At 36.6% G+C, this 14,388-nt stretch overlaps 1 protein-coding gene across 5 annotated transcripts in view; it reads left to right on the forward strand.

Moving 5' to 3' along the window:
* The window catches only part of NR2C1 (nuclear receptor subfamily 2 group C member 1), a 52,989-nt gene that overhangs the window by 23,972 nt on the left and 14,629 nt on the right, over window positions 1–14,388 (forward strand). For 3 of the 5 annotated variants that reach the window (XM_074165037.1, XM_074165028.1, XM_074165044.1), the window contains 6 exons: window positions 2,090–2,320; window positions 6,068–6,149; window positions 8,821–9,000; window positions 11,417–11,564; window positions 11,678–11,768; window positions 13,066–13,250. In XM_074165037.1, coding sequence (XP_074021138.1) covers window positions 2,090–2,320; window positions 6,068–6,149; window positions 8,821–9,000; window positions 11,417–11,564; window positions 11,678–11,768; window positions 13,066–13,250 — 917 coding nt within the window. The remainder of the gene's footprint in view (window positions 1–2,089; window positions 2,321–6,067; window positions 6,150–8,820; window positions 9,001–11,416; window positions 11,565–11,677; window positions 11,769–13,065; window positions 13,251–14,388) is intronic. The other 2 variants (XM_074165059.1, XM_074165051.1) reach the window with 1 other exon arrangement.

A 14,388-nucleotide genomic window follows, 5' to 3' on the forward strand; every position in this document is an offset into this window, starting at 1 on the left:
ATAATACTAAATTGATAATAATAATAAATAATAATAATAAATTAGATGTGAGATAGAACTTAGTAATGAAAACTTTCCTTAAAGCAGATTTTATGTGAAGAGTAAAATAGTTTGTAGGAACAAATACATCTCAGTGAAACGTTCAGAATAAATGTTAAATTGATTCCTTTTGAGTTTATATTTTTAATCAATGTTTTTCCTTTATTATTTTAAATGCACATAAATAATTATCCGAAATCCTGAAATGCAAAATCCTCAGTAAAATGTTCTTTAAAACGTGTTTCATTAGTCGCCCTTTGTAGGGAATACTAACATTTTGCTTCTCTAAGACAAAAGTTGAATGTCACATTTGTTGTTATACAGACATTTGGGCTCAAAACCAGCTCTGTTATAAACAGATGGATTAGTCCTCTGTGTTTAGACCTTTTTTTTTTTTTCCTAGAATAGGAACAAAGAGTTATTGAAGTATTTAATTTATTGAAATGATGTTCAAATGGAAGTCAAAACTTGTTAGTGCACAAGGCTTAAAAGCACTAAAGTAGAACTGTCCTCCAGTATCATCGGAGTGCTTCAATGAAATACATGGGGGAGGTGTATTTTTTAAGCAGACAATCCTGAATTAATATAGTCCTGTTTTATAGCATGATCCCTTTAGCAACATTTAGTTTTAGATATTTAATATGAAATATTAAAGAAATATAATATGTTATCACTGAGCCCTGATGGATTCCCTTGAGAAAATAAGTAGTTTTCTTTTTCTTTCTCATAATTTTATTCTCTTGTCTCAACATTTAGGTATGGCAGGCTATTTTACTTTGGTGTCCCATTGAGTCCCATTGCGATTTAGGTGAAGTTTTTGCAGGTATATGGCCGTTAAGAGGTCAGCTGCAGACAAACTGGGCTTAATTGTTTAAACTACTTTCTCTAATGCCTCTGTCAAATGCTGGACAGCTGCAGAAACCATTTGTGCAGACTGAATAGCTTTGTAGCGATTTTAACATAACACTCTACATTCAACATTATACTGGTGAAATAAATAATTTCATCAGTAATAAGGACCATATAAATGTTAGGGATGGGTATGTGGACATAAATGTTTGGTTATAGTTACAAAAAAAATTCATTGGAGCTATTTTATTGTTCTGTAATTCAAAAACAGTTTGCAGGAAACAGTCTTTGTAGGATGATTCTCCTTAGTGTCCAGAATAAACCAGGCAGTTTTCTGTATAAGCATTTTGATGGAGAAAGGCAGGAACTGACTGAAAGTGAGATTTGTAATGGAAGATACGTGGAATCTTGATTATTTTCTCTGAGGATTATAGTCTCCTGACAAAGTTGGCAAAAAGTGGCGTTTAGTGGAGGATTATTGAATAAAGTTCTGCTGTATTTGTGCTTGAAAATAGGGATAAAATGGAAAAAACAGTCTGTAGGTCTGTTCTTGATTATGAAATGAAACATGAAAATAAGTTTTTCCTTTTAAAAAAAAAGAAAAAGTGGCAAGGAGAGAGATTCTGTTTTATTGTTTTATTTAGGAATATATATGTAAAGAAAAAAGCTCCACAGAAATGAAGCCTAAAATGTGTATATACAGATGCAACAAGATTATTGCTTTTCTTGCTGTTTGATGCTTACTTTTTTCCTTTGGAAGTCTACATTTGTGGTTTTCGGAAGCTTCTTGTTAAGCAGCCAGATCTGGGAGGTGCTAAGCACTGCATGTGGGATGCAGTGAGTTCAAGAGTTAAGATTTCTCATAACCTGACAGGTCCCAGGGCTGAGCTACAGACCTACCTGGAATTCTGGGTGCTAGAATTGTCAATGGTGTCAGTAGTGTTGTAAAAGCACGGGCCAGTTTTAAAACTTGAGAATGAATTCAGGTTTTGACTTCAAACACCCTTGATTGAAGTGTGTTTCAAATGCAGTGGAAATCCAAGGTTTTGCCTGAGCTTACTTCACTCTTGTGTGACAGAGGGGAAGACGATCCTGCTTCACAAATGTCAAAGGCAAAATTACCGTTTTCTTTAAGTGCCCAGATTGGGCCCCAAAGGTGAACTTAAATTACCATAACAATTTGAGATAAATGTATTATTAGATTGTCACAGATCAGCAGACGGGCCAGAAGATTCAGATTGTTACAGCACTTGATCAGAGCTCAGCAGGCAAGCAGTTCATCTTAACAAATCATGATGGCTCTACCCCAAGCAAGGTGATCCTTGCCAGACAAGATTCCACTCCAGGAAAAGTTATCCTAGCAACTCCAGATGCTGCAGGTGTCAACCAACTGTTTTTTGCATCCCCTGATATATCTACACAACACATCCAGGTAGATAATCCACTTTATTTCATCGTTTTGATTCAAATGGGATGAGAAGAGATGTTTTATTTCCAAATATGTCTGTCTGGGTTCTCCTTTTTTGAGTTTTTTTTTGTAATGGTATACTTTTCCTTGCACTAGGATTCGACATGGGTATTTAGAAATTATGAGGAAAACTTTTCTTTTGTTTTTTTGGTAAATTTATTGCTTTGAAAATTAATACCCTGGCTTATGACATTAGAAAAAATACTGTTATTTTTATTGTCGTTTCCAGCTCCTGCCATACCAACAGTGCTTTATTTCTGCTTCATTGAGTCTCCATCTGTTTTCATGTATCGTTGAAAAACATACTCTTTCCTCCATTGTCTTTATCACTTAACATTTCCTTCTGCTTGTTTTCCTTTTCCTACGCTGTTGTAACTATTGTTCAGCTCTGTGAACTGTACTCCAAGGTAGTTTGTCAGAGAGGCTATTTAGTAGAGAAGTGCATTACTCAGTGGGGGTGGAAAAATAACACTAAACATTTTGGGTTTACTACTGTGAGATTGTAACTAGTCAGGGTTGTAACTCCCCAAACTGATCCCCAGTGCACTTTGCTCCCATGCACGTTCTATGTGCTGCTTCCTTAGTCCTCGTTGCCCCACTTCCAGGCTTTCTGCCCCATGTCCTCACCTGGCAAGGATGGGATGGCACTGATGAGAACATGCACATAAGACTTGGAGATGTGAGCTCCTTCAGCATGAAGTAGATTACTGCACGACAGCTGAAGCATAGTTATTGCATATTGTTTACCCGTGTACAGTTACGCTGCTGTTAAAATACATCAGTGTGTTAGGCCAGGCAACATTGGGGGTCGTATTTGGGGTAGTGGTTTTAAACTGAAAGAGGGTAGATTTAGATTAGATATCAGGAAGAAATTCTTTACTGTGAGGGTGGTGAGACACTGGAACAGGTTGCCCAGAGAAGCTGTGGGTGGCCCACCCCTGGAAGTGTTCAAGGCCAGGCTGGATGGGGCTTTGGGCAACCTGGTCTAGTGGGAGGTGTCCCTGCCCATGGCAGGGGGGTTGAAACTAGATGGTCTTTAAAGTCGTTTCCAATCCGAACCATTCTGTGATTCTGTGATTCTATGACATTAGGATAGCTACAGTCCATTTAGCCCAGTAACACACTTATATGATGGCCAGAAGTAGTTGCTTAAGAAAAAACATTAAAAACTGGACAAGTAAATAACGATCCTTCTGAGCATATCCTTTCACTTCCATTAGCTGATGATTTAGAGCAACCTCCTGCTTTGGAGACTGCAGTGAGACCATCATATTTGATAGTTGCCACTGATGTTTAACAACCTTTTTTGTTATTTGTACAGACCATCTATGCTTTGGTCTGCATAATATCCTATAGTATAATTGTATGTTGTGCAAAGAACACTTTAGTTGATTTGATCTGAGAGAAGTATTTAATTAGGCGTCTCTTGCACTGTAACAGCTATAAAGGATCCTATTGTTTTTATAAATCACTGTTATAGCCTCTTTCAAGTAATCTCTTTTCAACTGAAGACTGCTGATCTTTTGAGTTTGCGCTCATCTGGGAGCCAGTCCACTACTCTGATTCACTACCCACATATTGTGTAAGTCTGAAACATATTTCTGTATTATACATTACATATTTTTTTTGAAACTCACAAGTCTTTGCAAATGGACATCCAAGGTCCTTGCTCCAAAGAATTTGATTGTTATGAATAGGGGAGCAGTAGCAAAAACCAATCCTATTGAGAGGCATTGAAGTATGTTTAGTGGTATCATACACTTTGTATTTTAGGTAAACCTCAACAAAAATATAAACTAGTGGGATATGGTTTGAAGTAATCCATATAAAATACTATTTTCAAAGACAACTGAAGAGATGGCTTTGAAACCAGCCACACTGGTTTAAAAGACAAAATCCAGGAATAGAGGAAGTCTGGACAAAAAATTGAAAGCTCTAGTTCTGATTGTACAGTTCAGGCAAAATAGGTAGGTTTGAGAGGCAATAGAGTATTCTGTCACTTTAGTTAGATTGTTCTATGGTCAGCTAATAAGTATATATAGAGATTTCTTTTTTCCACTTAAAGTTCGTGAAATACAGAGTACTGTTCATTTGTTGTTCAACTACATCCTCTTTGGGATCTTTCATATTTTCTCCCCTAAATGATCCTTTCATCTGCAGTTTCACCTTTTATGTTGTTGTTCTGTAGCCTTCATTTGAAATGCCCATTAATTGGCAAAAAAAACTTTCCTTTATTGCATCTTATCTTTACATTGACTCATTTGGCAAGGCTCGTTCTCCCATCATCTGTTTTACATTCAGTGGCTCTTCATCTTCATAATCAATTTTTATTCTTCATGTTCAAGGTCAGTTGATGAGTTCTCTGAGTCTGGGATTTTTATTTCCTCATGGGCCCAGTTCTGTAGTCCTTCCTTATGTGGAACTCCACATTTCAGTGCAGGTTTCATTTAGGGAAGGACTTAGAATTTATTTATATATATTTTATATAATATCATGAAAATACATAACATGAGTAATGGAAATTAGGAAGGACTGAAATGTTAATATTCTTTTAACTCACCAATATTATTTTTCTTGAAAAGGTGTTATATTAAAAGAAAACTTAATAGAAGAATCTCTGTGACAGTATTGTTAGCGAAAGCTAGCTAGAAACAAGTATGCTTGTTAAATGTTCCCATATATATCGTCTATACTATCTTCCAAACTTTCTGAAAAAAGTGATTTCTTGATTTTCTCTATAGAAGGTAGGGTACTTTCTCTTTCGGTAAGTTATCTTTCTTTCTATCAGAGGTCCTGTTTTGAATATGCAAATCAAAAATGAGAGAGTCTGACTTCCCATTAAGACACAGTAGAAGTTAGAAACTCTTAAAACTTCTAACTATAATCTCTTTTTAAACAGAAGAATAATTTTTTCTTTCCTGCTTTACATAACTGTCCAGATGATGTTTGGTTGTTACTTGTGATATGTGTGTTCCTTTTTTAAATCGAATTTTTGCTGTGCTTTATTTATGTCACAGTAGGATAGAGTTTTTAAAGATCGACTGGAAGGCTATTGCACCTCCCCTGTAGTGCTGGGGTTCTAATATTATGTGCTTAATGAAGCTTTACAAGTACCAGAGATAAATGAATGAGACAAGACAAGATAATAATAATAATAATAATAATGTCAAACTGTTAGTGAAAGCCAAACGATATACGACTTGGTAGTTAACAGTGGTGTCCTGAGTACATTTTCTGTTGGTCCATTTATGTGTATTATAAAAAAAGGAGTTAATAAACCTGAATGTAGAGATAGTAGCCTTTAAAAGGGATTTTTTTGTTCCATCTGTCTAATGCTTCGGTCTCATTTGTACTATGAAGAAGTCAGTATGATATAAATTCAAAATTGAACATAGGGTAAGAGTATGCAGATGCTAGATGTTTATCAAAAATGTTGGTCCGTTTTGCAGAAATAGTATTTAGATAAATGAAATCTTGAATTCTTTTCAGAAGTATAACGAGTAAAACTTTTGTTCCATCCTTAAAAGGAGGACAGTGGCATGGCAGGTAGCTCCTTTGTGTCTGTGAAGAGTGTAAAACATAGTCAAGAAAACCTTATACTTTGTATATTTGGTTCCCTATCTTAGAGAAAAACCACAAGCATGAGATGTACTTTAATCTTTCTTGATGGTAAGAAAAAGAAAAATGAAATTCTTTCACACTTTTTTCCAGATTTTAACAGACAACTCCCCCAATGAACAGGGCCTAAATAAAGTGTTTGATCTGTGTGTTGTATGTGGAGACAAGGCATCAGGTATTTACTTTTTTCTTTCTTTCTTTTTTTTTAAGGTGGTGCCATTTCACAAAAGCAGTTTAAAATTCTTCTGAAGCTATATAACAATTTGCATGCGTATACATATATATATATCTCTATACATGCACAAACAGAAAGAATACTCTTTCAGTGGGGAATTACACTAAATGGTACTCTGGTGTCCATGCGTGGGATTTATTATTGTTTTTCATCATGAATTTAACATTTTCTACCAGATAATTTTTGCCTTTTTTTCTTAGGCTGATACTTTTTTTTTTTTCCATTATAAAAATTCGGCTGATAAAATTACTTAAGCAGCAACGTTGAGAGTTTTTTCTTCCTTAAAATAAGGTCATGTGGTAAACTTTGTTATTGTTGACAGGTTCTCTTAAAATATATGAGAAACCTGTTCATTATTTTAAATATGAAACCAGTAGGCAAGGAAGACTGCAAGTATTTGAAAAAATTGCTAATATGGGATCTGCGCAGGACAGTTGGTTATTTGAAGAACAATTATTAAAATGGTAAAAATGCATTACAATTCCAGTCAAAGTAAGCTTAAGAAAGGTATATTTGTATATTGCCAAAGTAGAGTGCTAAGGTAAGAAAAGAAAAATGTTTCATGCCCTAAATTTTGTGCAATCTTATAAAGAGACTGGAAAGAAATACAGTGGGAGCAGTGCACTGGAGAACTCTGTCTCCCACTTTCCCTTTGCATGTGCTCCTGTCAGCAGATGTTCCAGATCTGTCAGAGTGGAATTACTGAGAGGATGTCTTTTCTTTTTTATTTAAAAAAAATAGAGATAACTACAAGGGCTGTTCCTCAGCATAGTTTAGCTGAAAGCTCCTTTTTCTTTTCACTTTCTTTGTTACAGAAGATAATGGAGTGTAAGAGAGATGAGACATTTAACTTGGCTCTTTACTTACTTAGCTAAAATTAGTCTTAAGTAGGGAAATGGTTGCTCCATTAGAAGATTCTTATGGTTTGTCAGTGAAGTCTGTATGATGGACCTCCAGTAATATCAAAATATGACAGCTGCCGTTAAATGCTCCTTTTGGGAAGTGATGGGAATAAAGTGTATAAAAATGGGGGATCAGGGGAAACCCAATTCAAATTTTTTGACTGCGGCAAAGTTTAACATTAAAAAAATACTTCCTGGAGCTCTTAAATACATGTCAGACTTCACCCATCTCAAAGGAAATTTCTGCCAAACATAAGGCAAAGATTTGGTTCATCTGCTCCAATTGAGAAGACTCCTCTGGCTCCCCAGTGGAGGGCTGGAGTATTGCTTGAGAGGCTGGAGATCCCAAGAGCTATTCCTCCTGTCCTGGCCTGGGGATATTGAGCAGTGGTAGTGAATTTGGGGACAGTGCTGTGTTTCCCTGAGCAGCTGCAAGTTCTGGGGAGCCTCCTCTGTGACAAGCAGTGCTTCGCAGACACCTCCAAGCTGGAGTCCACAAAGCCACATCAAAGAGCAGGTGAAGAAGCTCCCCTGGTGCTCTGCAGGGTGGATATTAGGTATTCACAATACAGCTGCTGTGAAAATATTTCACTTAGTAATATTCTTTTAATATATATGATGCTTTATAAATTTCACATTATAATAGTGTGGTAATATGGTTATGATAAAGGAATCTAGAAAACCTATTAGAATTTCTAGAAACTTCAGACAGCTGAGATTGATGTAGCTAAAAAAAAGTTTGTGAGGAGTGAGGAAAGAATCTAAAAATACCTTTTCCCTTAAATTAGTACAGATTTAAGATTTATTTCTGTAGTGTGCCTTACTTAGTTCAAAGAGCAGCCGTAGTGCCTCTGCAGTATGTATTTTGAGTGTTTGTCAGTGGTCTTCGTGTTTAGAATTTTTTTTTCTTCAGGATCATAGAATTAAAATTGTTGGAGTTGCCAAGCATGCCTTAACAGAACCAGTACTTTTTAGTAATATTTGTATTTTGTGCTACAGCAGAATCAAAACAGTTTACTTCTGAAAAATAATTTTTAAACTCGACTTTTTTGTGTAGTATATCCTAGAAATTTTTATGTTAGTACTGTATACTAGAAAATTCAGAGAAGAACTGATTTAAAAAAAAAAAGTTATTTAGCTGTTTTAGATTATTCTTTCATTGAATTTTCACTGAAAGAACTAAGGATGTACCATTACCCTGTTAGGAAAATGAAAGGTGAAAGTAAAGCTTTGAAGTGATTACCTACTGCTGTCAAATGTCATGTTTGCGCTTTCCGTGGTTCCGTTAGATTTAATGCATACAATTTCAACAACTGAATTTGTAATGAGCAGTAGCAGGGCTTGACTGTAGGGACATGGTAAAAAAATTGCTAAAGAATGTTTAAATTAAAGGAGTTTCTTCTGTGTTCTTGCTAACCTGTTTTCTTAGCTTTTTTTAACACTGCTGTCAAGAGATTCAGCAAGACTTTAAGAAGCAACTTGCCTGTTTGTAAAAATTGTTTAAGTGTTTTGAACTAGAAAAATGGTTCACTTGCATTTTTATTTTGTTTCATAGCCACGATATATGTTAAGATCTGTAACCTGTGGGGAAAAAAAGTGTTCTTTTTCTGGGTAAAATAGCAAATACTTTGTTTTTAATAAATATAAATTTTAAAAAATATTATTACAATGTAAAATTAATGTCGTGATTTATGCTGTTCTGTAACTAGGGCGTCACTATGGAGCAGTAACTTGTGAGGGATGCAAAGGATTCTTTAAAAGGAGTATACGGAAGAATTTAGTTTATTCGTGCCGAGGAACAAAAGACTGTGTCATTAACAAACACCACCGGAATCGGTGTCAGTACTGTAGGCTGCAGAGATGCATCGCGTTTGGGATGAAACAAGACTGTAAGTCTGAATTAGTGTGACTTATTTTAGCTGGCAGCTATGTTAAAGTTTGTGCTACAAAATATGTGCTTTCTATTAATACAAATTGTTTTCTTGCTTTTATGTATTTAAATCATTATCTCTTTTTCCTTTAAAGAATTGTACAAGTTTGGTGTAAGAGAAGCCTGAAATGTTTTCAAGCATACATATTGCTGGACAAACTTAATAAGGCTATTGCATGTGGTAACAGTTAATGAATTGTTATTCCTGGGTGGCAAATGTCAAGCATGTCTCCATCTTCGTTTTTAATATATGCAGTTCAATTTTTCTATGCGTAAATTAAACTTCTGAACGTTTTGAATCCTTCTACCTCCTTGCCACTTTTTTCACAACAGAGATAAATGGCAGTTGCTGTTCACTTTCGGCAAAGCTCTGCAGAGACAGTTATTCACAAGGCAGACATCCATTGTGATCTAGAATTTGGTTCTTAACCGATTCCTGCAGATTTCAAATTCCTTTTTAGATTTCCATACATTGGATATAGTGATACTGCAATACCACAGCAGTTACCAGAATACTAAATACACAGAAAATCAAGCAATATGAATTCTTCGGCTCAGATACTGTCACGCTGTTGCTATACGCACAGTATTAGTCTTGTGCTCGGCTCTCTGCCATCCAGCTCTGTTTTGCTGACCCTCTTGAACCTCTGTGGACGTTTCCCTCCTTACAGCCCTGCTTCTGTCAGCAGAAACCAGTAACACTTTTCCAGCACAGAGGAAATTCAGAAAGGGAGGAGAAACTGGGGCGATGAAAGTGGATCTTTATCCCTTTCCCGCTCATTCAGCTGGCAGTACTTTGCCCCTCCACGGAAGACTTTTCAAGCAGAACGAAATCTCTGGGGTTGGGGGTCAGAAGGCAGGAAAAGGATCTGTGGGTCGTGGGGGAATACTGAGCGGAGGAGAGGATTGTTTTGGGTTAGGAAGTCTCATTCCTCAGTGGAGTGGGGAGAGGAAGGAAAACTCAGCACCATCTTGTACTGTAGCTCCCTCCCTGGGGTTATTTGTCCCTTGAAGAAGTCTTGGCCCTTCCTCAGCAAACTCAAATCCAGCTAGTGATTACAGGATTAGCAAAGGATAATAAAAGACTTTTTTGCCTCCATTTCCCACCCTTTCAAAACACCATTTGTGGGCTATGGGCTAGCTTTAATGGCGTTGCCAATACTTGATGGTATTATGACATTTGGTTTTATGATACTTGTCAGTGTGAAAATTCTAATTGCATCACAGTCTACTACTAACTTGAGAGCTTTTTAATTTTTTTCTTTAGTTACACTTTTTCCAAAACTGTGTAATTGAAGAAAAAAATAGTTAGGTTGTTTTCCCATTTGCCTTTGTGTTTTAAAATAATGAACATGCAGGATTCTCTGTATAGGCTTAAACAGTTTCTATGTGCAGTACAGTATTAAAGAGGTTCTGCTAACCAGTAGCCATTGCTTATGAGGCTGGTGAATTGATGCATATTTTAAATTACATATAGGCCTGGTTTGTCACTCTCTTTCAGGATATTATTTCAATTTATAAAATGACTTGCACCACTTTAAAATTGTGGAAGAGCAACTTATTGCGTATTTAAAAAGATTTTCTATTTTGTAAATACCTTTTATTAATTAAGTTTTACAGTAACTGTTATGTTAGTTACGTTATTTTTCCAGAAATTAATTTTTCTTTTAAACCTTTAAAATCAAACTGTAAACTGGTTTCCTTTGGCTTTATTACGTAGAGCTAGAGAGTTCCCCATAGGGGTATAATACTGTAAGTTTCACTTTAGTGTTCCCTAATCCGTCCAAAGCAATGTGATTTATCTCTAGGCTAAAGTCCAGACTCATTTCACCTAGTTTCACCGAGCTATTCAAATTAAAAATGTGCTTCATCTATGAAGTCAGTGATTGTGGGTAAGGATGTCACTCAGATTTTAAATTAAGATCCTAAGATCCTAACTTGAGAAGCTTCTTCAAGTGCATAAAGTTATGTAGGTGCAACCCAGACAATCCATGGAACAGGGTACAGTGGGTTCTTTACAAACGAACTCTTGAGTGTGGGATAGTGAAACTGAGAGAAGCTGGGAGCCTCCACTTAAAGATCCAAATTAAAAATAAGGTATAAGGGGATTTCTCCCTTAATTGTAACTTGAAAAATTTAGTCCTTATATGTTTGGTCTCAGACTTTGACTACTACATCATTTCATTAAAAACAAATCACATTGGTGTGTTGGTTTTTTACCCAAGTTGTTAGCTTATTGGTCATGGGAAATTTTTTTTAGTTATTTTCAGAGTCATTATTAAAATTGCACATTAAATAACGAGAGGAAAAAAAAAGGATTATTTCTTAGCCTGTAATTTGGGATGTGACTTAATAGTTGCATATTGCTTTGTTAGCTGTGCAGTGTGAGAGGAAACCTATTGAAGTGTCAAGAGAAAAATCTTCAAACTGTGCAGCGTCTACAGAAAAGATCTACATTCGGAAAGATCTTCGTAGCCCATTAGCTGCAACTCCGACTTTTGTAACAGACAATGAAACAGCAAGGTATGTAAATTCTACTCAGAAGCAGCCGTCTCTGGTTCCTGAAATAGGAAAAATGAATTGAAAAATTAATTTTAACATTAATCAAAATTAAAATGTGTGCTGTTTTGTGTCAGATCAACAGGTCTGCTGGAATCAGGAATGTTTGTTAACATTCATCAGTCTGCAATAAAAAGTGAGCCTACTGTGCTGATGACTCCAGATAAGGTATATGATGATATGACTGATATATTAATTAGTTGTTTGCTGTAATTGTGTATGTAGAGAGGGAAAGGTGTTCTGTTTTGCTGTACTTCTGTTTTGTTAAATTCATTTTTAAAACACTCCGTTACAACATTAGCTAGCGTTGCAAATGCCTTCTCTTCACAAGAATACTTTCAGCCTTGCATAATAAAAATGCTAAAAGCTCTATAAAGTAGATGCCTTCCTCCACATTTTTAGAGCGCCTTAAGGGCTGCATTATTTTTCTTTGTATTAGGCAATCCTGACACTTGGATATTTCTTTTGTACCAATAAAGTGAGGTGTTTGCAAAACCTCACATGGCATTATCACAGTACATTTCATAAATACTGTTAGGTTTTTTTCCCCCGAATCGCTCATTCTTTTTGCAAAGCTAATAAGAGCTATCTCAGCAACAATCTTACTTCTGAGCTGATTTTTCTTTTTTTCCATTTTGTTACACTTACTGATCCACTAAAGCCATGTGATAACTTCCGTACACATGCACAGTAGGAAGCTTTTGTATTTTTCTAGCTGATATAAATTACCTCATACTGTTTTCATGCACTTTCCCTCGCTTGCTCTGTCTGCAAAGGGCCCCATCAGAACTTGTTTATTCCATTTCACTTTTCTGGCTCTGTCTGTATGACAATGCGAGCTAAATGACATGTAGCATACTGGTGTTAGCAGCAGTGTACTTGTCTGTAATCATGTGCTTTCCATATTAATTTTTTTTGTGGGGCAGGGAGGGAAGCCTGTTTTACTGCCTCTCTGAGTTGCTGGTCACTACTGAGTCACTTGTTCCCTTGCAGTTAAAGACATAAAAACCAAAAAGGCTGCAGCAGAATTCTTTTTCTGCTTGCTTTTAAAGGTGACTTTTTATCCATTCCTTCTTTTCAAACATTCTCCTACGCTATTGCTACTGACTCATTTACACGAGGAAGGAAGGAAGATGCTAAAAATAGAATGTAGTGCAGTCTTATAGTCCTGGTGACTGACTAGTGAGTGGAGATGATAAATTCTCTTTCCGCAGTTGCTTACCATCTGTAGCATTCTTTCTGAAAGAAATAGATAGCTATTACTTGTAAATGTCTAAATATTTCATATTTTAGAAACAGTGCAGTGTCTAATTGCTCCATTATGATTACCCATTTACTGAAAACAATAATTTTCCTACAGGTCTATTCACATGCTCAACTCTTCATTTATGTAAAAGTTAGATTCTTCTACTGCAACTTAACTGCTGCTGATATGAGAGAATTAAAAACTCTCCTTTTCCCTTAGGTTGAAGCATGTCAGGGAGATTTAAGTACACTGGCAAATGTGGTGACTTCATTAGCAAATCTCAGTAAATGCAAAGACATGTCACAAAGCAGTACAGAGCTATCTATGATTGAGAGCTTAAGTAATGGAGATGCATCATTATCTGAACTCCAGCAAGAAGAACAAGCTAGTAGTGATGTTACAAGGTAAGGCATGTTACGCTTAAAAATGTAGGTAATTTAACTGCATTAAAAATAACAGCCTGAGCTCATGTAGAAGATAAATCTTGTAAGATTCTTCCAAGTGAAATCATAAGGAAATTCCATTTGAGAAATAAATACTTTCAGTTGTTTGTACTTGAAATGAATTTCAATGTAAATCTCATAGCTGATTTTCTTACCTTTTGGTTGTCCTTAAAGCGTCTAGATCTCGTACTAGGGTCTAAGTATTTTTTATCATTCTATAAAACTGTTTCTTAGAGATCTCACCTGTGTAAGTAGTTTAATGCCTGTAACTATTAATCGTCTTAAAAGCTTGAAACGCATTTTCTTTCTACACAGGAGAACTCACAGAATTCTCACCATCAGTACAAATACATTCACTGAGTATCATAGAACCATAGAATAGTTTGGGTTGGAAAGGACCTTTAAAGGTCCCATCTAGTCCAACCCCACTGCAATGAGCAGGGACATCTTCAACTAGATCAGGTTGCTCAGAGCCCTGTCCAACCTGACCTTGAATGTTTGGGGCATCTCAAACCTCTCTGGGCAACCTGTTCCAGTGTTTCACCACCCTCATTGTAAACAAATTTCTTCCTTACATCTAGGCTAAATCTACCCTCTTTTAGTTTAAAAGCATTAGCCCTTGTCCTGTCACAGCAGGCCCTGCTAAAAAGTTTGTCCCCGTCTTTCCTGTAGGCCCCCTTTAAGTACTGAAAGGGCACAATAAGGTCTCCCTGGAACCTTCTCTTCTCCAGGCTGAACAACCCCAGCTCTCTCAGCCTGTCCTCGTAGGAGAGGTGTTCCATCCCTCTGATTATTTTTGTGGCTCTCCTCTGGATCCACTCCAAGAGGTCCATGTCTTTCCTGTGCTGAGGGCTCCAGAGCTGGACGCAGAATCACCTCCCTTGACCTGCTAGCCACTCTTGTTCTGGTGCAGCCCTGGTTACTTCTGGCTTTCTGGGCTGCAAGCGCACATCGTCGGCTCATGTCCAGCTTTTCATCTACCAGAACATCAAGTCCTTCTCTGCAGGGCTGCTCTCAATCTCTTCATTCCCCAGTCTGTGTTGATATCGGGGGTTGCTGCAACCCAGGTGCAGGACCTTGCACTTGGCTTTGTTGAACC

The sequence above is a fragment of the Numenius arquata genome, chromosome 2, assembly GCF_964106895.1.
Source record: "Numenius arquata chromosome 2, bNumArq3.hap1.1, whole genome shotgun sequence".
NCBI classification, from domain to species: domain Eukaryota; kingdom Metazoa; phylum Chordata; class Aves; order Charadriiformes; family Scolopacidae; genus Numenius; species Numenius arquata.